The sequence below is a fragment of the Castor canadensis genome, chromosome 7 (assembly GCF_047511655.1).
Source record: "Castor canadensis chromosome 7, mCasCan1.hap1v2, whole genome shotgun sequence".
NCBI classification, from domain to species: Eukaryota; Metazoa; Chordata; class Mammalia; order Rodentia; family Castoridae; genus Castor; species Castor canadensis.
Window position 1 is genome coordinate 105,087,292 of NC_133392.1, and position 22,464 is coordinate 105,109,755.

The 22,464-nt window shown below is 35.6% G+C and overlaps 2 protein-coding genes across 9 annotated transcripts in view; one reads left to right on the forward strand and one right to left on the reverse strand.

Moving 5' to 3' along the window:
• Positions 1-6,800, reverse strand: part of Srsf11 (serine and arginine rich splicing factor 11) — a 35,080-nt gene extending 28,280 nt beyond the window's left edge. For 4 of the 5 annotated variants that reach the window (XM_074079784.1, XM_020180259.2, XM_074079783.1 and 1 more), the window contains exon 1: positions 6,662-6,800. The gene's annotated coding sequence lies outside the window, so the exon portion shown is untranslated. The remainder of the gene's footprint in view (positions 1-6,661) is intronic. The other variant, XM_020180256.2, reaches the window with a different exon arrangement.
• Positions 6,801-6,843: 43 nt separating this feature from the next.
• Lrrc40 (leucine rich repeat containing 40) overlaps positions 6,844-22,464 on the forward strand; it is a 56,404-nt gene continuing 40,783 nt past the window's right edge. For 3 of the 4 annotated variants that reach the window (XM_020180253.2, XM_074079780.1, XM_074079781.1), the window contains exons 1-4: positions 6,844-7,045; positions 11,271-11,452; positions 12,526-12,599; positions 15,026-15,155. In XM_020180253.2, coding sequence (XP_020035842.2) covers positions 6,898-7,045; positions 11,271-11,452; positions 12,526-12,599; positions 15,026-15,155 — 534 coding nt within the window. In that variant the 5' untranslated portion in view covers positions 6,844-6,897. The remainder of the gene's footprint in view (positions 7,046-11,270; positions 11,453-12,525; positions 12,600-15,025; positions 15,156-22,464) is intronic. The other variant, XM_020180254.2, reaches the window with a different exon arrangement.

The window sequence follows — 22,464 nt, forward strand, 5'->3', positions numbered from 1 at the left end:
CCATTTAAACACAACTGACAATAAATAATATGGGATTGAGAGTTCCTCCATGGGGCTGGCAAGGTGGCTCAAGTGGTAGAGTGCCTGCCTAGCAAACATGAGGCCCCGAGTTCAAACCCCAGTACTACCAATTAAAAAAAAAAAGGGAGCGTTCCTCCACATCAACTGAGCTGCATAATACCCATGTGGGAATTAAAAATTTTGGTTTTGAAATCTATTTAAAATTCATTTCTTGACAGTGCTTGATCAAAACTGCATGTAATACATCTGCAAGTAAAGCAGGTATACTGTATTTCTCATTTAAAAACTAGACAATTAAATTTCCATTTTGTTGCTAAATATATAAATTTTGGTAATTCTATTAAATATTGGTTATTTTTATATCAAAATTGTAAATTTCCACATTCCTCTTTCCACCCCATTTAAAAGACGGGGAGAAGATAGACTGGGCTAGCACTAAGGGATTGACAGACATGTGGACACAGACTCACCCCACACTAGGACCCTGAGCATCTTGAAATTGTAAGCAAAAATCTGTATATGTCCCATTTGCACAGCGTTGTTTTTATGATTAACATACAGGAAAAAAGTAGTAGTCTGAATATTAAGATACTGTTTCTATGGCTCTTGCCTAACCAATATGGAACCCTGAGTTCAAATCTCAGTACTGTGAAGAAAAAAAAATACCGTTTTTAACATCTACATTGCATGGTATTCTCAGCTACAATGCATATTTATAGCTTGGAAAAATCAATTTATCTGTACAGGTTAGCTTGACTTTTTGGATTGAATATGATCAAGAAATATTTGGGGAATGCTAATTACTCATAATTATTTTTTATGTTATTCAAGATTCTTTTGGGGTCTCAATTGGGCATCCTGCACATTTTTTATCTTTTGGCAGTATTGGGTTTTGAACTTAGGGCTTTCGACTTACACACAATCAATCTTAAAAAGAAAAGTCCAGTGGGAAAAATATTCTGTGGAGTTAAATGGATCTGTAAGTAAATAGTTTTAAGCATTCAAATATCAGTTTTCCTTAATCAAAGAATTAGACATTTATATCATTTAACCTTTAACTTTTTTCTGTGCTATAAAATTAATGTTCTCTTTATGAAGGAAAATTATTTTTCAGTATCTAGAAAACAAAAAAAAAAGCCGAGTATACTTGATCAAGTAGTAAGACTGAATAACATTAACTGACGACTAAAAAGATGGCCTTTAATCTTCCTAACACTTAAAAGGTGCTAGAATGATTAATAATACAGGCCCTGGGGTAAACCTGAAGGGGTTCTACTACCAATTAAGAAAACTGTGTGACTTTTGGTTCATTGCTTTCAACTTTAATTTCCTTATCTGAATTCGGGGGAATAATGCCCTTAATCTGAATAATGTTTGCTTACTGTGGTTGTTGTAAGGATGAGTGAGAATATTCATACAAATGCTTAGAAAAGATTTAACTACTATTGTAATGCTTACTTTACAAAGACTGAAATTAAGGTTTAGAAAAGTTAAGCAATTGGTTTAATTTTTATATAAAGCAAGTAACAGTGGAACAGAAAGTTCTCCTTCTCTTTAAGGTTAGTATCTTCCTTGGCTAATTCTACTCCATCACTCACATAGAGCAGATGAACAAGAAACTTCTCTACATTTCATATTTTAAAATGGCATAAATTTTTTAGCTATAAAGGTTAAATGTTTTATGTCAAAAATTAAACCTACACGAATGTAAAACATTTTCTATTTTACCCCCCAATATTCCACCACCTTAAGCATATTTTCAACTACCATTAATTAGTAAATGCTGCCTCTAATTAGCCGTGGGATTCCTTATACCCTTGCATGAAAATTAGGGATAATGGTATCATTTGAAATTTCTGAGATTAGAAATATTATGGACATGAAGCTGAGTATGAGCACTCAAGAACTCATAAATGTTCTTTATTATCACAAAAAGTTGGTTTCTACTCTCTATTTCTTCATCTTTTCAATGGATAAAAACTGCAGTTGTATTTATAATTAAACAGCATCACTGGCAAAATTAAAGATGTGAATTATACTATTATGAGATGCAATCTCTGATTGCTACAATGCACACTTTCCTTTTATTAAGTTGACATTACAGATAAAGTCTCAGGGACCGTATCACATCTTAATAAAATTGTAGGGGAACTTTGCTCATGTAGAATATTTGCTATTAGTAAGAATTTACTGTCTCTTTCTGTACATGAAGTTGCAAGCTGAATCCACTTGAATAAAAGTTTTTGCAGTGGATTATATGCAGTCATATCTTAAAACAGTGCATCTTGATTCAAACTGGTTTTTAAACACTGTACTGGTTTTTATATATAAACAAAGACAGAATGATATTTTGAGGATGTTGTATGAGGTGGTGCCCCAATTTTACTCTGTATTACTTTACCAATTTTACCCCCCCCAAATTCATAGCCATTCATCAATTATTATTATAATTGATACCTCAAGCTATGCAACTTATTCATCTTAGCTATTAAATATTAGAAACAATAAGTACTGGAAATAATAGGAAATATTTTCAGGAGATTTTTGGAATAACAGTAAATCTCAATGCTACACTACTTTTTCTTAAATGACATGAGCAATGTTAGTTTATCACTACCCTGGGTTTAGATTCCTTTTTGTCAGCAGAAACTAAACAGCACAAAAAGAAAATGAAAAGTATTTAGCATATACATTAAAAAAATTAGTTCCTCCACTTTTCTTCAAGAGAAAAACACTGCCATGAAAAACACTGGCTTTTTTATATTAGGAGAATCAAAAATATTATTTTCCTAAAACTGGAGGACTAAAATAGTTTTGTATTAAAAGTAGAGAGGGATTAAGACCAAACATTAGAATGAAATATTAAACCTCCCTAGAAGAGTTTAACTGCTTCATCATTCAAAAGTATGAAGAGAAGCAGTGGGGACATACTAATGATATACAAATACATAACTGAATGCACTTTCTCCATAAAAAAAATTATCACAAATCTCCAATCACAACAATAAAACACAGTTCAAAGTCACATTAGATACTACAAATAAACATGCAAAATATATACTGCCTTCCTTCAAAGAAACAGGAAAGTACGTTTTCTACTGACTAGTTTAAAAGCTGTTAGTAACAGGCTGGAGATGTATAGCTCAATGGTACAGTGTTTGCCTAGTATGTGCCAATCCTTGGTTTCAATCTCCACCGCCACAAACAAGCAGCAAAAAAAGAAGTTGCCAGGTATAAGCCTGAAGGTCAGATGTGAAATTAGAAACTGAAAATTTTAAAGACAAGTAGTGTTCTCTCAATAAGTAACTTTTAAGGTAAGACAGCAGCTGGCAATATTCTGAAAAATAAAAAATAATACTGATTCAAAACAGGATACATCTGTTACTTTATATAAAAAGAAACTTCAGAGAAATGTCTGCAAAGCAAATTCCCTTTGCTCTTGATTATATTTTTTAAACAAACATGCTTAGGAAATCTGTAGAAATTAATTTCATTTTCCCTTGGTACAATTTCAGACTTTCTATAAATTAACCTATTGATTGTAGCTTTTGCCTTTGAAAATAACATACAGCAATGTTCATATGGCAATATAGCCACATTTGAAAATGTTTTATTAAATTTTAATAGGGTTGGGCTCAGTGGCTCACATTTGTAATTCCAGCTACTCCAGAGAATTTAGATTGGAGATCAGCCTGGGCAAAAAAAAAAAAAGGTTAGCAAGACCCTTGGTAGTGTACCTCTGTAATCCCAGCTATGTGGGAGGCATAGGTAGGACAGTGGTCTGAGAGCAGCCCTGGGCAAAAGCACAAGACACTATCTGAAAAATAACTAAAAAGGAAAAAGGCCTTGGGGTTGTCCAAGTGCAGGTTTAAACTCCAGTAACCACAAAATAAAACAAACAAAAAAATCCAAAAACCACTGTAATCTCAGCACTTTGGAGGCTGAGGCAGGAGGATGGTGAATTTGAAGCCAATTGCTAGACTCAATGTAACCAATGCCTCACCAGTACCCCCTCCTTCACTCCAATTTAAATGATAGGGACAGACTGCTTTATCTTAATTTGATAATAGTCTTACTTTCCATTATGAAGCAGAATAGCATTCTTCGGATGATATGATATTTAGGCTTAAAATATTTTTGGTTTCTTCACTTTCCTAGCAAAGAAGCTTGAGAAGTTAAACCTTACATTACTTAAGTAAAATGAATATAATGTTATAGCCAAACACTTTGGTTACAAAAGGCAGGTGTACGGTAGTGTCCAGCTGAACATAAAAAATAAGCTTTTCATATTATTTTAATAATGTATTTCAAGTCCACTCAGGTGCTTGATACTTGTTAGCAAGTGCTCTACCACTGCGGTCAATGACTCCCTGCCCTTTTTGCTTTTTAAAAGTTACCTGCTTTTGCATTGCTGGCCTCGGACTGCAGTCCTCCCACCTATGCCTCCCATATAACTGGGATTATAGCTGTGACCACCACACCAGGCTTGTTTGTTCAGATGCGGCCTCAACTTTTTCCTAAACTGGCCTCATTCATTGATCTTTCTGATCTCCACCTCCAAAGTAGTGGGGACTACAAGTGTGAGCCACTGTGCTATTTTTTTGTGTGTGTGTATTTGTGTTTGGTACTGGTGCATGAACTTAAAAGGCCTTGTGCTTGCTAGGCTCTACCTCTGGAGCCACTTTGCCAGTCCTAAAATCTATTTCTTTTAAGAAGCAAATACTTTTACTTAATTAAATGACTTGATGAAGAATCAGGACTTTCATTTTTAATGTATTTTTCTTAAAGAAATACAGCTGATAGAGTGAATTCCACTAGTATAATTATATAGAATTATAACTACTTTTTCCTAAAACTCAATTTGAGTTGGTTAGCTTTTACTTTCCATCAGAAACAAAACATAATTTTCCCAATTGAGAAAGATAACTTTCACCACTTGTTTAATCTATACTTGCAACATAATAAACATATATTAGTCAACTTTTTTTATGCATACCAGTTTTTACCTATTGAAGTTTACAAGTATATGGCCACTTGGGTTTTTCGGAATTACTTTGTTATTAAACAGGATATGCTTCTTATACCAAAGAAACAACGTGTCAACACAATGTTATCAAGCATCAATAATAAAATACTTAACTTCAAGTAGCAGCACAATGAATTGAAAATTATTCCTTGCTATTATTTTTAGAAGTGGAACTAAAGAAAAATCTACTGTAAAGAGAGGCCTTGATATTGTAAAAATTTATACTTCATTTTAACTCCTTTTAAAAAAGCATCAATTTCTTCATCTGAAGAATTGAGCATTGTGTTAAATAAGAGCAAATAGAGGTTTGGGTAGCACTGAGCACGGCATTAAGTAAGGGTTCAATAAGGTGGTTATTATGTTTATTGTTGAGACAAGCTGACCTGGGGCCTCAAAACTGCTACAGTCCTTTTGCTTCAAAATTCAACCTTTCATTGCTTATAGCTTAACTCCTACTACTTTTCTGCTGTCCCTTTTAGCATAAAGGTTTCTAACAAACTAAGAAAAAAAAGGGGGGGGGAGGGGATTAGTGCTAAAAAACCCCGAATTTTACATGTGGCAATTCTTACAGATAGAATTGTGTGTGCTCAGAATTTGTCTGAGGACAAATTGGCTTGATGAGATTTAAGATGGGTATCTCTTGGCCTATCTTTTAAGACAAAAATCACTTCACACAAAACAAAAGTCGAGTACCAGGTTAGCAGGACACAGAAAGCGAGGTTTTTTGGTCTGTTTGCTTCTCTGGTGCTGGGGATCATCCCAAGGTCTAGCATATGCTAGGCACCACTGTGCTACACCCCCATCACAGTATGAATTCTTAATAATACTTGTTGAATGAGTCCATAAACTGTAAATTTTCTGATGGAAACTGTAACAGCCAAGAAGCTGAGACTTAGGCAACAAAAATTTAATTTTTCTATCCTGAACTCGAGTCCCTTTCCTCATCAAGAGCTCAAGATCTGAAGTTTAATTTTCACTAATTTACTTTAAAAACCTTAAAAGGCAGGGATTATTATCCCCTAAATTATAATGAAGAGAGAAATGATCTTCAAAAGCGCTCGAGCAAAAGACCTCAAGTTTCATAGTTTGTAAGTTGGTGAGCTCCGAACTTGCACAAGCGAGGCTCCCAAGTCCGAGCTGTGGACGATACAGTAAGGCTTGCGCCCCACTTGCTCCCGTTAAACTGTCCACTCGTGTCCCTAAACGGTAGGGTAGGCAAGACATTTTTAAATTTTAAGCAGCTTCTTCTACGTAGCCAGCCCTTCCATTTCACATCACCTCCAAACTCAACGCAACAAGGCAAAAGGTATACTAATTCTAGGAGTCAAGAGCCTAGGCCCGAAGACCAGGAAATCGGGTCTGCCTCCATACGCCCGAGATCTGGTACCAGCCACCAGCTCAGGCGACAAACAGGCCGGGGTCCAGAGAAGCTGCAGGCCGCGCCCGGGTCTCAAGTTTTAGTCAAGGCCCGCGTTCCGTCTACAAGAGGGAAGAACACAGGGTTACTCTTTCCAACATCCTCGCCTCCGAGGAAGCACCGGGAAGGCCGCAGTCGCACCAACACGGCGAACAATAAACCCGAAAGCTTCTGCTAAGCCCGTTAAACGCACTTACTTGAGCCAAGTAATTCCTGGACGCTAGGCCGGCACCGGCAACGGAACGGCCTCCTCGGTCTCCGGCCCTGGGAGCTGGCGTGACGACATAGGCGCCGCGCCGCTCACAGCGAAGGCCCGGCGCACAAGCCCCGCGCACGGAGCGCGCGCCCGCCCGCGGAAAGGGCGGGGCCGACCGACGGCGCAGCGATTAAACGTCACGAGCGGGGCTGCGCCTGCGAGAAGAAGCGTTTGAACATGTCTCGCCTGCCGAGTGTAACCGGACGGGATCCCCGTGCGGGTTTCAGAGCTGAGAGGGAGTGCGCTGCCTCCGTGCCCCAGGGGCTGTTGAAGGCGGCGAGGAAGAGCGGCCAGTTAAACCTGTCGGGTCGGAACCTCAGTGAAGGTAAGACGACCTCCCGAACTGCGACCCGGTTGTGCGTCCGATTAGAAAGCCCCCCGCCACCGGCAGCCTGCCTTTCCTCTGGCCTGGTTTTGGTCTCCTTTGCCTGAGGATCCGAGTCAGGGCCCCTGCCTCTGAACCACGCACTTACTATTTTCCCACTGGCTTGGTCTTCTGGTGGCTTCGGCATTTTCTGTTGAAGGGACCTTGTTGAGACTGTGGCCAAAATTTGAACGGAGCGCTTTCTGGGGTTCCCACATAATAGGGAATAAGCAGTATAACGTGAAAGTTAGCTAGGTATTAGCTGTTTGACACTCGTTTTCTTCCTTCCCTTAACAACGCTAAAATTCTGTGATATTTTACTTGTCTCCTTGTGAGCTTGGAAAGAATGGCACTGTTCCCTGCCGAGACTCTCCTCTGTATGCAACAGAGCTAAGACCTAATGACAAGAAATAATGAACGTATTTTCGAAATTGAGAATCCGAACGCATGCCGCCCAGTGTATGAATTTGAGCTGTTACCAGAATCCGTGAGGGAGGAGGTCTGTAAAAGGGCGGAGGCCTTCGCCAGGCCCTCCTTGGGTACCGAGTTCGTGAGGTTGTCGGAAAAAAAGAGTTTTAGGAGACATCAGTAGATACCAAGAAAGTTTATTAGTAAAGCAAAGGACAGATAGAAAGGTAGTACACAACTCAGACCTCGGTGTGGACACATCTGATAACAGGTGCACTGTATGCTGCGCTGTATGCTTTTATGGTGAAAAAATAAGTTGGGGGTTTGTCTCAAATTCACCTTAGGATAACTGCTCTCCTTTTGTTGACGCCTGGTATATCTAGTCAATTTTTTTTGCTGTTACATTGTTTTAGCAATTGGATCAAGGTTGGTCCGCTTATTGAATTTGGGTCATTACGATAAATATTTTTGTCTGTAAACACCTTCTGTGCTCAGAGGATTCATTTTCCCAAGTGTTTTTCCCCTAGGATAAGTGTTTTAAGATATCCTTGCTAAGTTCCTATGGTCCACTAATTATTTGGCCAAGTGGGCACAATCAAAGGGAAAGAGCTGCTCTTTTTCCCTTTTTTAAAAAAGTAAATGTTGCCGCCTATTGTGGAAGTGTAAGGCTCAAAAGCAAAGAAAATAATGCCTGTGCGCTTTTAATCAAGCTATTCAGCAGTATAATGTTTACCTGTGAGTTCCAGGCTGCTATTTCCCATGTCTCATTTTCCCTGATCTATCGTGAAAACAGTAAGTAAGTGAATGAATAATCTCAAATGCTAAGTGATGTTTTGGAATGTGCTTATTGACTATGTCTCATCATGTAGTCCAGGCAGACCTCAGACTTAAAAGCCTACTGGCTCAGCCTCCTGAGAGCTGAGATTATAAATTCCTACCACCACACCTGGCTTTTGTTAACTGGCACAGTTTTACTTTTTTTCTTTACAGTGAATGCCTTTTCTTTCTTTTTCTTATTCTACTACATTGGTCATTACTTCTAGTAAAGTATTGCAGTAGTGAAAATAAATATCCTTGCCTTGTGCTGTACACTATTTTAGAGAGAAAGCGCTGAATCTTACACTATTTAAGTGTGATTTAATTGTAGGTTTTTCACAGATGTCCTTCATTAGGTTGAAGGTGTTCCCTTAAATTTCTAGTTTTCTGAGTGTTTATTGTTGAATTTTGTCAGATGCTTTTTTTGCATTTATTGACAGTGATATATACTGTTTTTTTCTGTAAATAGATTGTATTGATATTTGAAAGTGAACCCAGCCTTGCATTAAGATAATTCTCACTTGATTGTGATATATTATTCTTTTTATGTAAAGTTGGTGAATTTATTAAGAAATTTGGAGTCTATAATCATTAGGGATATTGGCCTGTGGTTTTGTTGTTTGTTTTCTCCATTTGATGTTTTTGATTTTGTATAATGACTTTATAAAATAGGAATTTTTCTTTCCTCTACTTTTTGTGTAATTAATATCACCTCTTTTCTAAATGTCTGGCCTTGAACTTGTGATCTGCCTTCCTCAGCCTCCTGAGTGCTGAATTACAGTTTTATACCATTATTTTATTTTTTAATTATTACATGAAAATACAAAAATTGTATAGATTAGTAGGTTAACGTGATGGTGTAAGTTCACCTGCTATTTGGTGGCTGATTTATGTTTCTCATTCCCATTTAACCATCAATAGCTACAAATCAAAATAATAACAGTAATAAGATTTATAATGCTTTCTTCAACACAGTTGGGAAGAGTCAAGTATTTTTTGTTTTTATTTTGCTTTGCTTTAAAAATAAACCTCCATATGCAAACAGAAAATTGAGTGGATTCATATTTGCTGGAGAAGAGTAGAGAAGCAGATAATACCTAATTAAAGGGAAGGGGCAAGAGAGGATTCTTTTAATTTATTCTTTTTTTGCTGTTACTGAGATTTGAATTTGTGTTTGCTAGGCAAGCACTCTACCACTTGAACCATGCCTCCAGCTCTTTTGGCTTTGGTTACTTTTCAGATAGGGTTTTGCATTTTTGCCCAGGCCAGCCTGGAACCATGATCCCATGCCTCCCATGTAGCTGGGATTACTGATAGCTGTGTCCATGCCAGTTTATTGGTTGAGATGGGGGGGGATGTCTTACTAACTTTTTTGTCCTGCTGGCCTAAAATCGATATCCTCCTGATCTCCACTTCTCAAATACCTGAAATTATAGGCATGAGCCAGTATGCTTGACAGTATCTCATTTTGGATTGAGTTTAAGTCTCATAGATACCTGAGGGTTTGCTTTGCTTCTGTTAACACTGTTGTATCATATTTATCCTTCTGAACTGTACTTCATTGTCCTGAACTTGAAACTTTAATTTTTCCATTTAATCTCTAATGGTTTTTAAATGATAATGAAAGTAGAGCATTACCTTGATTAATCTCAGCTCAGAGTTCTACATTGCTCGTGTGTGTAGGTCTGTACTTATCAAGGATTGAAGGACTTTCTTTAAAATATTTGCCAGATACTTTTCTACTATCACAAGCTACTTTCTGGAGCTTCAAGTGTTAAAGTGACAGCTTGGACTTGCCCTATTCAGTTTGTTTAGTCTTATTTGCTATATTATGGGAATTGTCATTTTTTTATGATAGAGTGATACAATTTTGTGTGGCAGGCAAAAAAATAAAAGTGTATGTTTGGTAAAATAGAGAGTAGCTTCCACAATAAAATATTTCTTCCAATTATTAATGGAAAGATCAGCATTATACCTATGCCAGAGTTCAAGTCACATCCCTGATACCAACTATTGGACCTTGGGTAAATTATACCTTCTCTTTGTTTCCCGTTTTTTTCATCTGTAAAATGGGGATAGTACTAGTGCCTACCTCACCGAGTTGTTACTAGGGTTTGGATTTTATTTTGTTTTGCCTTGCACTGCTGATGTTCATGGATACTTATCAAGTTCTTTACCACTGAGCTATACCCCCAGCCTTTTATGAAATTTAAATGAGTTAGTATGTTAGAACATTCCCTGGTATTAGTATCTGTTATTACTATTATCATTACTATTTCTCCTGCTATTACTACTACTACTATTACCAATAGCCCATTCTGAGCCTTAGTATGTATTTCTTTTATGAAGTTATAACATTATATGTAACTACTGATTTCAAAGCTTTCTCTCTTGTTCTGATAGCATGATGGTAGAGTTCATTCTTATTCTCAGTACTGGGTATTGAAGTCAGGGCTTCATGCTTGTTCAGCCAAGCACTTTTACACTAGAGCCATGTCCCCAGTCCTTTTGGATTTTTAGTTTGATTTTCAGGGAGCGTCTTGCTCTTTTGCATGGACTCTTGGACCATGATCAAGAGTCCACCTCCTATCTCCACCTCACCTCCCCAGTAGCTGGGATTATGTGTATGCACCAATCTGCCAGGCTCTCCATTCTTTATTCATTTTATATATCTACTAAAAAGGCGTTATCCAGACTATGTTATATACCTAATACATAGTTGAATGAGGTTAGTACTGAGATCGATTTAGTTTAAAATACACATTAATCATTCACTGTAGTTACCATTTATTGCTGTTTGACTCATTGTAATTTTTTTGTTTCAGAAATTGTTTTCAGTAGATAAACTGAATAGCTATTACAAAAGTACATCACTTTGTAGCCACTTCAGGTTTTCATCTCTCTCTTCTCTTTCTTTCTTTCTTTTTTTTTTTTAACTCCTCTGTGGTGGTGTTGGAAATAGTGCCTCAGTGTGTTTGGAGAATAAATGTGGATATTCCTGAAGGAGCTAATCAGAATCTTTCATTCAATGCTACTGAACGATGGTGGGAGCAGACGGATCTGACCAAACTAATCATATCAAACAACAAACTTCAGTCACTTGCAGATGACCTTCGACTCTTGCCTGCACTGACTGTTCTTGATGTAAGTTGACTATAATTATGGATTTTAGTTGAAGAGATTCCAAAGCTAAGTTTAGGCTTTGGTAAGCAGAAAACCTTTCATATTGAGTTGATAGACTGTAAGAATAAATAAAACTATGTCAGGCATAGCATAACAATTAATAGTGCAGAACACCAGGTTCTAATTGTGACTGCCACTTAATTGCTGGGTGACTTTGGGAAAGTTACCTTTTGTGTCTTGGTTTCCATGTCTAGCAACATGGAAACATGATACTACTCCGTAAATTATTCTTAAAATTGAGCTAGTTCATGCAAACAGAATCACTAACAAGTGGTTGCTTCTTCTCATCTCTTTTTTTTATAATTATTTTTATCACCATTATTCTAGATACTAAAGCAAGTGTATTACTTAAGATAATTTTTGGGTTTTTATTTGTCATTGTTGTGTGTCTTGTAACTTGCTTTTAATCTCATTCATTTGAACTTAAATTTTTGTGTTTTTATTAAGGGAATATGTCTTTTGGCTCTAGTTGTCATTACCATGTGTAAAGTGAAGCATGAGTAGTTTATTTCTGAACCCATAGGCTTCTGGAATACTTTACTGTGCAACATCAACAATTCTCCAATTCATGTGTGAAAATGTTAGATATAGATAGGTTCCACCACTTGCGCCATGTCCCCCAGCCCTCTAAGGTTCCTTTTACCTTAAAAACAGTATGATTCTGCGAGGACATGAGAGATTCCCTTCTCCCTTCTTATATAATTTTTGTATATGTATACATAAATAATACCATTTGAGGGCTAACCCTCTTACCTCTTGCTTGAAATTGAAACTGTACTCAATGAAATGAACTTTTATAGTGTGTTTTTGTTTTGGTAATATATAAAATTGATAACTTGTTACTTCCTGATTTCAGAACAATAGTTTGATTAGTTTGAAACTTTTTCTTCTTCTGCACATAGAACAAATTACTACCAGTCATCACCACTGAATTAGAAGAATGGGATTATTAGTGAATAATTTTGTATAATTACAAAGCTCAAATTTTGTTAATTTAAGACTAAAATTTTGACTTTGTCTTTTAATAATTTTAGATACATGATAATCAGCTGACATCCCTTCCTTCTGCTATAAGAGAACTAGAAAATCTTCAGAGGCTTAATGTCAGGTGAAATTTAAGTTTATTTCTAATATAATTACAATGGGCATGAATCTAATATTCTTTAAAAATTTATTTATTTTTTAGAAGTTTGGCAAGAATTTATTTAGTAAAGCAGGGAGAAAGAGAATGAGAGAAAGGAACACCCAGAGAGTTGAGAGCAGGAGACTCCAAAATTTTTTTCTAACATTAGAAAATATCATTGGGTTGGGGTATTGACTTAGTGGTAGTATGTTTTTAGCCTCTGCAAGGCCCTGGATGTAATTCTCAACTCCAAAAAAGTGAAAATATTTTTGTCTTATCTCAGAAAGTAGTTAAAGGAGAATAAGAATTTTATATTTTAATTTTTAGATTATTTAGATTATTTGTGGTTTTTTTTGAGAGATGGAGTCTTGCTGTGTTGCCCAGGCTGGCTCCACACTGCTGTGCTGAAGTGATATTCCTACCTCAGCCTCCCAACCTGGGGTTATAGATGTTCCCTACAGTACCTAGCAGATTATTTGTCTTTGTGTTTGGTTTTAGAATTTGTTACACCTTTTTTTTTTTTTTTGGGTGGGACAGGGATTTGAACTCAGGGCTTTGAGCTTGCAAAGCAGGCACTCTATCACTTTAGCCACATCTTCAACCCTCCTTTTTGATTTTATGAATTTAAGACTAGCTGATTTTTAAAAAAATCTTTATTTTTGCTTTGTTTTTTATGAGATGACTTATAGTGGTTCTTATTTTAGAAAACCTCTTTCTTGACATCTCAAGTTTTAAAGTTACCCTTGATATTTTAAAAGATATCTAAGTTTAAACAGTAAGGAAGAGATTTTAAACAGTTCTTTCTGTAATGATGAAGAGTTTTAATGTCTTTTGTTTTTTTGTGGTGCCTGGTATCAAACTCAGGGCTTCGCACGTGCTAGGCAAGCACTCTGCCACTGAGCTATCCCCCCAGCCATCATGATTTTTACTATTAACCTGTTCTTAAATTTTTCCAAGAACCCTTGGGTTTCCATGAATATATTTCTGCTACTACCATTGCTAGGTATATGGGAGGCTGGGTGGCTAAGGCTAAGCTAAGCCTATAGCTGTGTTACCCCAATACATACTCAGATTTCTAAGAAAAAATATCTTTGCCTTATCTATATTATATAGACACAGATTAACAGAAAGGAAATTAGGGAAGGTTTCATTTTGGAGAAGAAACAAAAAGTACTTACAGAGTAGTTTGAAAAACTGGTTTATAAAAGAGAAATGGTTAAAGATCCATTTAACATAACATTCCCAAGTGTGTTTTCTGGTTGTAAGTTAATTGGTTTGAAGAAAAATAGGCCCCAAAATAACAGTTTGAATTTGGTGAAAAAAAATCACCATAAATCAGAAAAAATGCTACATACAAAAAAGTGCTTATTGTTTAGAACTTACATCAAAGCTCCTTCTCCTTATAAGTCAAAGGCATCAATGTGACCTCCAAAGACAAAGTGAGGAAAATTGAGAGGAAGAGAAGGAGTAGGTATGGAGTTGACATCGCCTTTACTTTAGATTCCAACACTTAAAGAGTAGAAATCTTGAGTGGAGTAATTACATAAGAGGAGATTGGAGGAAACATATGGCTGGAATTACATCCCTTTGCAAATAGCTCCCTATTGAATATACCCAGATTTAGGCTAAGTAGCCTGTGATAGTTATAGACTTTCAACAGTTTTGTTTGTTCTTATTTTAGAAAACATTTTGACTTTTGTTCCATCTAGTTTTATTTTAATGTGATTTAGGGTTGTGTTATTTTTCCCTTGTTATGTGTGAAGTAATTCTGGCATGAATACAGAGTGGAATTCATAAATGAATAAATAAGTTGTGATGAACTTCGGAACTTGTTCATTCATCTCTTAAGTATTTACTAGTGTATTATCTGCAATGATTTCAGACTTCTAAATCAATAAACCGAATGTCTTTACAGAAGGGCTCAGATGAAACATTAAAACCAAGTACCGAGTGTATTACTACTTTTATCATGACTTGTCAGGACCTCAACCAGAAATAGCTATTTCTGTCTTGAATGTTAAGTTTAAAGCCTAACCTTAATATGAGATACAAATCCATTGTAGCATGTGTGTAAACATATTTTTGTCAAAATTCTCTGTCAGGTACAGTATAAAAAATTAATAATTCAGTACTTTCATGTTACATGTAAAACTAAGAGTTGATTATAAGCAAGCAAAGTTTTATGAATTATTTATATTTAGTTAAAAACCCTTTGTTCTTTGAAATTCTCATTTGCTTACTTTTTACTACCTTTTTTTAATGAATGTATATTTTTTGGATGTGAATTTTGATAACTAATTAAATGAGTAAACATTTCATTTTTATGTGAGTCTATGTAGTTAGCAAAAATGCCTTTGTTAAAAAATTTCTCGTGTGCCAAATTATTTAACATTTATATTATCAACCAATAGCCACAACAAACTGAAAATGCTCCCTGAAGAAATTACAAATCTAAAAAATATGAAGGCTCTGTATCTCCAGCATAATGAATTAACTTGCATACCAGAGGGATTTTCACAACTTTCCAATCTGGAAGATTTAGTAAGTTGTTATTTTCCAATTTTTGTCTGCTTTGGGGCTGGTGGGATTTATCATCAGGCTGAGAAATTGGATGGATGATTGAAATCGTGGGACCTGGGCAGATGATTTTATGAGTAGATTATCAGAAATTGTGCATTAGATTGCTAAATTAGCAGTTTTAAACTGCTTTTTCTTATGATATGAAATCAACTTTAAGTTATAATTTGGGAGTAAAGTTTGAGAGGGGGCAGGGAAGATGACTTTGTTGTCTGAAGGCTCTGTAGCTTAGCAGAATACAGGAAATTGTCTTTAGCATACACCACCAATTCACTTTTCTATCCCCATTCCAGTTTCCTTCTTTATATTGCCTATGGCCCTTCTGCCTTAAGAATATTCAGATAATCCCGTCAAGGCTTGCGTTTTCTTCCCTAATTTTCAAATTGGATGCATTTCCTAGAAATACTTTTATTCCATCTGTTTCAGTAAATAGTTAACCATAAAGCCATGTAAATTTTATTTTAATAATACTATCAAGAATATTAAAAACAATAGGTACTTTGCTTGGTACATCTAGCAAGGTAAATAGTTCTGTGTCTTAATGCAATAAGAAACTAAGGGTCATAAAAAAAGACTATTTGTCATAACTCACATCATAAGTAACAAAATCAGAATTTGAACATAAGTCAGTTTGACTCCAAAGTACATCCATTTTTTTCCCCATTTTACCACAAAGGAATTAGATTCCACTATAAACTTTTTTATCTTAAAGACTTTGGTCATATTAAATGAGAGGTTCTTAGTTATTTCATATTGTATTCTTGTTCTTTTACATAGTTTGGAAAACCCATGTCATGTTAGCCTTAAATTTTATTTTTCACTTAAGGAAATATTACTCCTTTTACTTTTATTTATCCTGTATATCTACCTTCCTTGGTATTTCCTTCATTTGCTTTGGTGTTTGAAATAATGATATATACATGTACTGACCATTCCTTCAGTGTTTCTTTTCCTTTCAGTCTGATCAAATTGTAACTAAAGTTTGGGAAATAAAAGGCATGGATAGATAAAATGAATAGCAGAAGAGAGAGCTATCAGATTTTTTAAATGAATTTATTAAATTAAAAGATAGTGATTTTTTTTTTTTAAAAGCTTCATGCAGAGGTGAAACCTAAAAAGAAAGCTTATTAAATGAGGTTTTCTTCATTTTTGCCTTATGGGTTTCCAGAAGATATTTGCATAATGAAAGGATGTTGCATTTCACTTGAGAATTTTGTTCTTAAAGACTCAATATCGAATCGTAACTGTGGAAAACAATATATTAAAGCGGATTCAAAGTAAAGACATCTGTAATCATTTAAACTACTAATATTTCAGGTTATAAAAAAATACTTAGTCCAATGGTAGTAAATAAGAATTTGTTGAAGGAATAATGGCATAAATATGGATTAATTAATTATAATATACTTATGTTTTCTATCAGTTGCAACAATTAAATATCTTTATTAGTAATTTTGTTTAGAATTTAGAAGGTATCTCATTAGAATGATTTGGGTCATTTAAGATTTGTGTAGAATTTAGACAATTTCTTTTTCAATAACTTCATTGTAATTATTCATTTGGCAATAATTTTAGATTTGTACAAAAGTTGTAAATGTAGTAAAGAATTCCATATGCTCTTCATGCTGCCACTTCTAATATATAACTGTGGAATATTTGTAAAAACTCAAGTTTTTTATTTGTGCAATATTAACTAAACTTTAGATTTCATTTATGCTTTTCTAGTTCCTTTTTTTTGTTGTTGTGTTTTGGGACCAATCTAGGATTTATTTAATGTTCATAACTTCATCTAAAAAAAAAGCCTTACTGCTATAATACCAGTATCAGTGATTGTAAATAGGAAAGTAACACGCAAGACAGTATGAGTTCAGCAGACTAAGGATTAGTCTGGAAGTTTTGGGAGTTGCTGCTCTAAAAATTTTGGTCACTGTGAGGATTTTGTGGCCATCACTTCAACTCTCTAGGTCCTTATGATTCCTTTGTAACAAAACAGTGATCACTGTTTTGCTTGGCTGGTCCTAACATTTGCAATATGATTTTGCCAATATTATTTCTTATTTTTATAAGAAAAATAAAATAAAATATTCTTATTTTTACATTTACTAACATGTGTATGCATAGTTTGCCCTCCCTTCCCTGCTTTGGGGCAGAACCCGTTCTGCCCTCTTGTTCTCTGATTTTGTCGAAGAGAAAACATAAGAGATAATAAGAAAGACATAGCGTTTTTGCTGGTTTGAGATAAAGATAGCTATTCAGAGAGAGTCTTAGCATTGCTTCCATGCACGTGAGTATTACAAACCATATTGGTTCATCTCCACCAGACCTCTTCAATACTTCCTAGTCCCCTTCCCACAGTGGCCTCGGCCAGTGTAAGATTACTATATTTGCTCCTCTACAGTGAGCACATCAACCACATTCAAGTTTTAGGTTTGCTTCCCTTTCCCTATTCCTCCAGTGCATGTTCTCCCCTTAGTGTGTGACTCATGTCCAGTACTATTACTGCATTTGTTTTAGGTCTATAATTCGCATATGAGGGAGAACATGCTATTTTTGGCCTCCTGAGCCTGACTAACTTTGCTTAAGATGATGTTCTCCAGTTCCATCCATTTACTTGCAAATGACAAAATTTTATTCTTCTTTGTGGCTGAATAAAATTCCATTGTTTATAAATACTACATTTTCTTAATCCGTTTGTCAGTAGTGGGGCATCTTGGCTGTTTCCATAGCTTGGCTATTGTGAATAGTAATGCAGTAAACATGAGTGTGCAGGTACCTTTGTAATAACCTGAGTCACATTCCTTTGGGTATATCCCTAGGAGTGGTAGTACTGGATCATATGGCAGAAATATGTTTAGTTTTTTAACAAACCTTCATATTGTTTTCCAAAGCAGTTACACTAGCTTACATTTCCACTAGCAGTGTGTGAGGGTTCGTTTTTCCCCGTATCCTCAGCAACATTTGTTGTTGGTGGTGTTCTTGATAGCTATTCTAAGAGGAGTGAGGTGGAATCTTAGTTTGGCTTTGATTCGCATTTCCTTTATGGCCAGGGATGGTGGGCATTTTTTCATGTGTTTTTTGGCCATTTGAACTTCTTCCTTTAAAAAAGTTCTGTTTAGTTCAGTTTCCTACTTCTTTATTGGTTCATTAATTTGTGGGGACTTTAGTTTTTTGAGGTCCCTGTATATTCTGGTTATTATTCCTTTGTCTGATGTATAGCTCACAAAGATTTTCTCCCACTCTGGGTGGGCTCTTGAATTTAGATACCATTTCTTTTGTTGTGCAGAAGCTTTTTAATTTCGGGGCAGTTGGGATGGCTGATGAGGAAGAAGACCCTACCTTTGAGGAGGAAATTGAAGAAATTGGAGGAGGTGCAGAAGGTGGACAGGGTAAAAGAAAAATACTTTTTTTCTAAAGAATTACGGTGTATGATGTATGGATTTGGGGATAACAAATCCTTACACTGAGTCAGTGGATATTCTTGAAAACCTTGTTATAGAATTCATCACTGAAATGTACTGGGGTTTGAACTCAGGGGTCACACTTGTTAGACATCTGTTCTACCACTTGGGCTGTTCCCCCAGCCCTTTTTAGTGTTGGGTATTTTCAAGATAGTATCTCGAGAACAATTTGCTCAGACTGTCCTTGAACCTCAATTCTCTTGATTCTGCCTCCTGAATAGCTAGGATTACAGACTCACAAGGCAATGTCAATCAGAAGACAAGGTCGAGTGCAAGTGGAAGATACTGTCTTCTTGATTCGAAAAGATCCAAGGAAGTTTGCTAGGGTTAAAGACTTACTTACCATGAATGAAGAATTGAAACAAGCTAGAAAAGCATTTGATGAAGCAAATTATGGATCTTGACACCTTTTGTACTTTCTGAACATTTACTTACTGTCTTCTATGGAAACCATATATGATAACTGTGTTTTCTGCGGTGATATCCCACTGTCTAGGCATGTAAATGAAAGATGGAGAAGCACAACCTTTGAAGCCTTTATGTTTTCAATTTTACAGTAATATTTGAGCCTTTAACTGCCTGCCTTCATACAACCATACTTGAATCACTTGTTGGCTTTTAATGACTACATTCAAGTTAAAGTGTTGCAAACCTTCTGACTTTTCACCTAGCTAAAGGATAAAGTAGTATTTATGTGTGGGTAGATTTGTGCCATTATAAGCTATGCTGTAGCTTTTATTATGTGAGATCTAAATGTTCTTTTGACTGACAGCTAAGACTTGCATTTCATGCATTCTGAAGTTTTTAGACAATAGTGGTCTGAGAGGTTTGTGAAGATAGTGAACTGGTTTGTGTTTATTTTAAGGAGATGGCATAGGAAACTACAAGTTTCTGCAAGAACGTTTATCTGTCTTCATTTGTTTTAATATTATTTTCTAAAGATAGGGTTTTTTGCTTGTCTGAAAAACTAAAAGTTTGATATCAGTGCTTCTGTGTTGAAAGACTTGATTTACTATCAGTTAAGTTTTTGAAGACCTCATTTTCCCAGATAAGAGCTTCTAAAAATAAATGCTTTCAATGGCAGAAATGGCGGTGCTTAAAAAGCTGATGGCAGGGTAAGTAGCTGGGGTGGTGTTTATTAACATACTTGTAAGTACCAGTTCATTGTGAAAGTGTGTGCTTGATTAAAACCAGATGTCGGTGCAAGCAAGATTTGTGTATTAGCTTATGCATTAAATTATTGTTGTACTAGTTTAAACTAAGGATCAAAATTGCATTTAAAGAGATCACTGAATGTTACTCTTTTGAAACTGAACTTTTTGTGTCACTTATAAACATTTATAAATCAGTACTTGGGAAAATTTTATGTTCTTAATTGATATAAGGAATTATTATGTTCTTAATTGATATAAGGAATAAAATACAAAAAGTTAAATAAAAAAAAAAAGCTTTTTAATTTCATGTAGTCTCATTTGCCCATCCTTTCTCTTAATTGCTGGGCTGCTTGAGTTCTACTGAGGAAGTCCTTACCTATATCTATTGCTTCTACAGTATTCCCTGCTCTTTCCTGTACTAACTGCAAGGTTTCGTGTCTGATAATTAAGGTCCTTTATTCACTTTGAGTTGATAGTAGTACAGGATGATAGGCATGGATCTATTTTCAGTTTTGTGCAGGCAGATAACCACTTTTCCCACCAACATTTGTTAAAGAGACTGTATTTTCTGCATCGTATGTTTTTGGCACCTTTGTTAAAAATAAGGTGGGCAAAGCTGCGTGGATTCATATCTGGGTCCTCTATTCTGTTCCACTGGTCTTCATATCTGCTTTTGTGTCACTACCATGCTGTTTTTATTGCTAATACAGTTTATAGTCAGGTATTGTGATAGCTCCAGCGTTGCTCTTTTGGCTCAGTATTGCCTTGGCTATTTGTGGTCTTTTTTGTTCCAAATGAACTTTAGGGTAGATTTTCCAATCTCTGTGATAAGTATCACTGGGATTTTGATCGGAATTGTGTTGAACGTGTAGATTGCTTTTGGTAGTATAGCCATTTTTGATTGTCTCAGTCCATGAGCATAGGAGATCTTTCCACCTTCAGTAGTCTTCTTCAGTTTCTTTGTTCAGTGGTTTGTAGTTGTTCTTGTACATGTAGAGGTCATTTACATCATTTGTTAAGTTTATTCCTAGGTATTTGCTTTTTTTTTTTTTGAGGCTACTGTAAATGGAATTGTCTTCCTATATTTCTCAATTTGTTCATTGTTGGTGTATAGAAAGACTACTAATTTTTGTAAGATTCTTGTTTCCTGCTACATTGTTAAAGCTGTTTATGGTGTTTAAGAGTTTTTGGGTGGAGTTTTTTGGTTCTTTGAGGTATAGGATCATTTTGTCTGTAAATAGGGATACTTTGACTATTTCTTCTTCTTGCCTTATTGATGTGGCTAGGAATTCCAGGACTATGCTGAATAGGAGTGGGAGGAGTGGGGAGAGTGGGCATCCTTGTCTCGTTCCTGACTTTAGGGGAAATGGTTTCAGTTTTTCCTCATTAAGTTTGATGTTGTCTGCAAGTATGTCATATATTGCGTTTATAATGTTGAGGTACATTCCTTCTGTTCCTAGGTTTTTTAGTTTTTATCATGAAATGGTGTTGAATCTTATCATAGACTTTTTCCTGCATCTATTGAGATGATCAGGTGGTTTTTGTCTTTGCTTCTATTAATGTGCTGTATTACATTTATTGATTTGCATTTGTTGAACCATCCCTGCATACCTGGGATGAAGCCGACTTGGTCATGGTGAATGATCTTTCTAATATGTTGTTGGATTCAGTTTGCCATTATTTTATTGAGGATTTTTGCATCAGTGTTCATTAAAGAGAATGGCTCGTAGTTCACCTTTTTTAATGTGTCCTTGTCCAGTTTGGGATAAGTGTAATACTGGCTTCATAGAATGAGTTAGACAGTGTTCCTTCCCTTTCTATTTCATGGAAAAGTTTAAGGGGGGTTGATATTAGTTCTTCTTTAAAGGTCTGATAGAATTCAGCAGAGAATCTGTCAGGTCCTGGACTTTTCTTTTTTTGGAAGAGTTTATAGCTGCTTACATTTCTTTACATGTTATAGATTGGTTTAAGTGGTTAATATTCTGTAGGTTCAGTTTTGGATGGTCATAAGTATCTAGAAATTTGTCCATTTCTTCAAGGTTTTCCAGTTTATTCGAATATAGGTTCTCAAGGTAATCTCTGATGATTCCTTAAATTTCCTTGGTGTTTGCTGTTATCTCCCATTTTTTGTTTCTGATTTTACTAATTGGGTCTTTTCCCTCCTTATTTTAGTCAGATTTGCCTGGAGCTTGCCAATCTTGTTTATTTTTTCAAAGAACCAGCTTTTTTGTTTCATTGATTCTCTATATGGCTTTTTTTGGGGGGGGGTCTTGATTTCATTTATTTCAGCCCTTATTTTTATTATTTCTCTCCTCTTCTGCTTGTTTTGGGTTCTGCTTGTTCTTGTTTTTCTAGTAGTTTTAGAGATACAGCATTAGGTCAGTTATTTGAGATCTTTCTATCCTTTTACTATATGCACTCATGGCTATAAACTTTCCTCTCAGGACTGCCTTTGCTGTGTCCTGTAGGTTCTGGTAGGTGGTGTTTTCACTTTCATTAACTTCCATGAACCTTTTGATTTCCTCTCTTATTTTTTCTATGACCCACAGATTGTCGAGCAATGTTTATGTAGCTTCCAATAATTTGCGTATTTCCTGCTGTTGCTTTTCTTTTTGAGTTCTACTTTTAATGCATTATGATCAGATGAACTGCAGGGGTTTA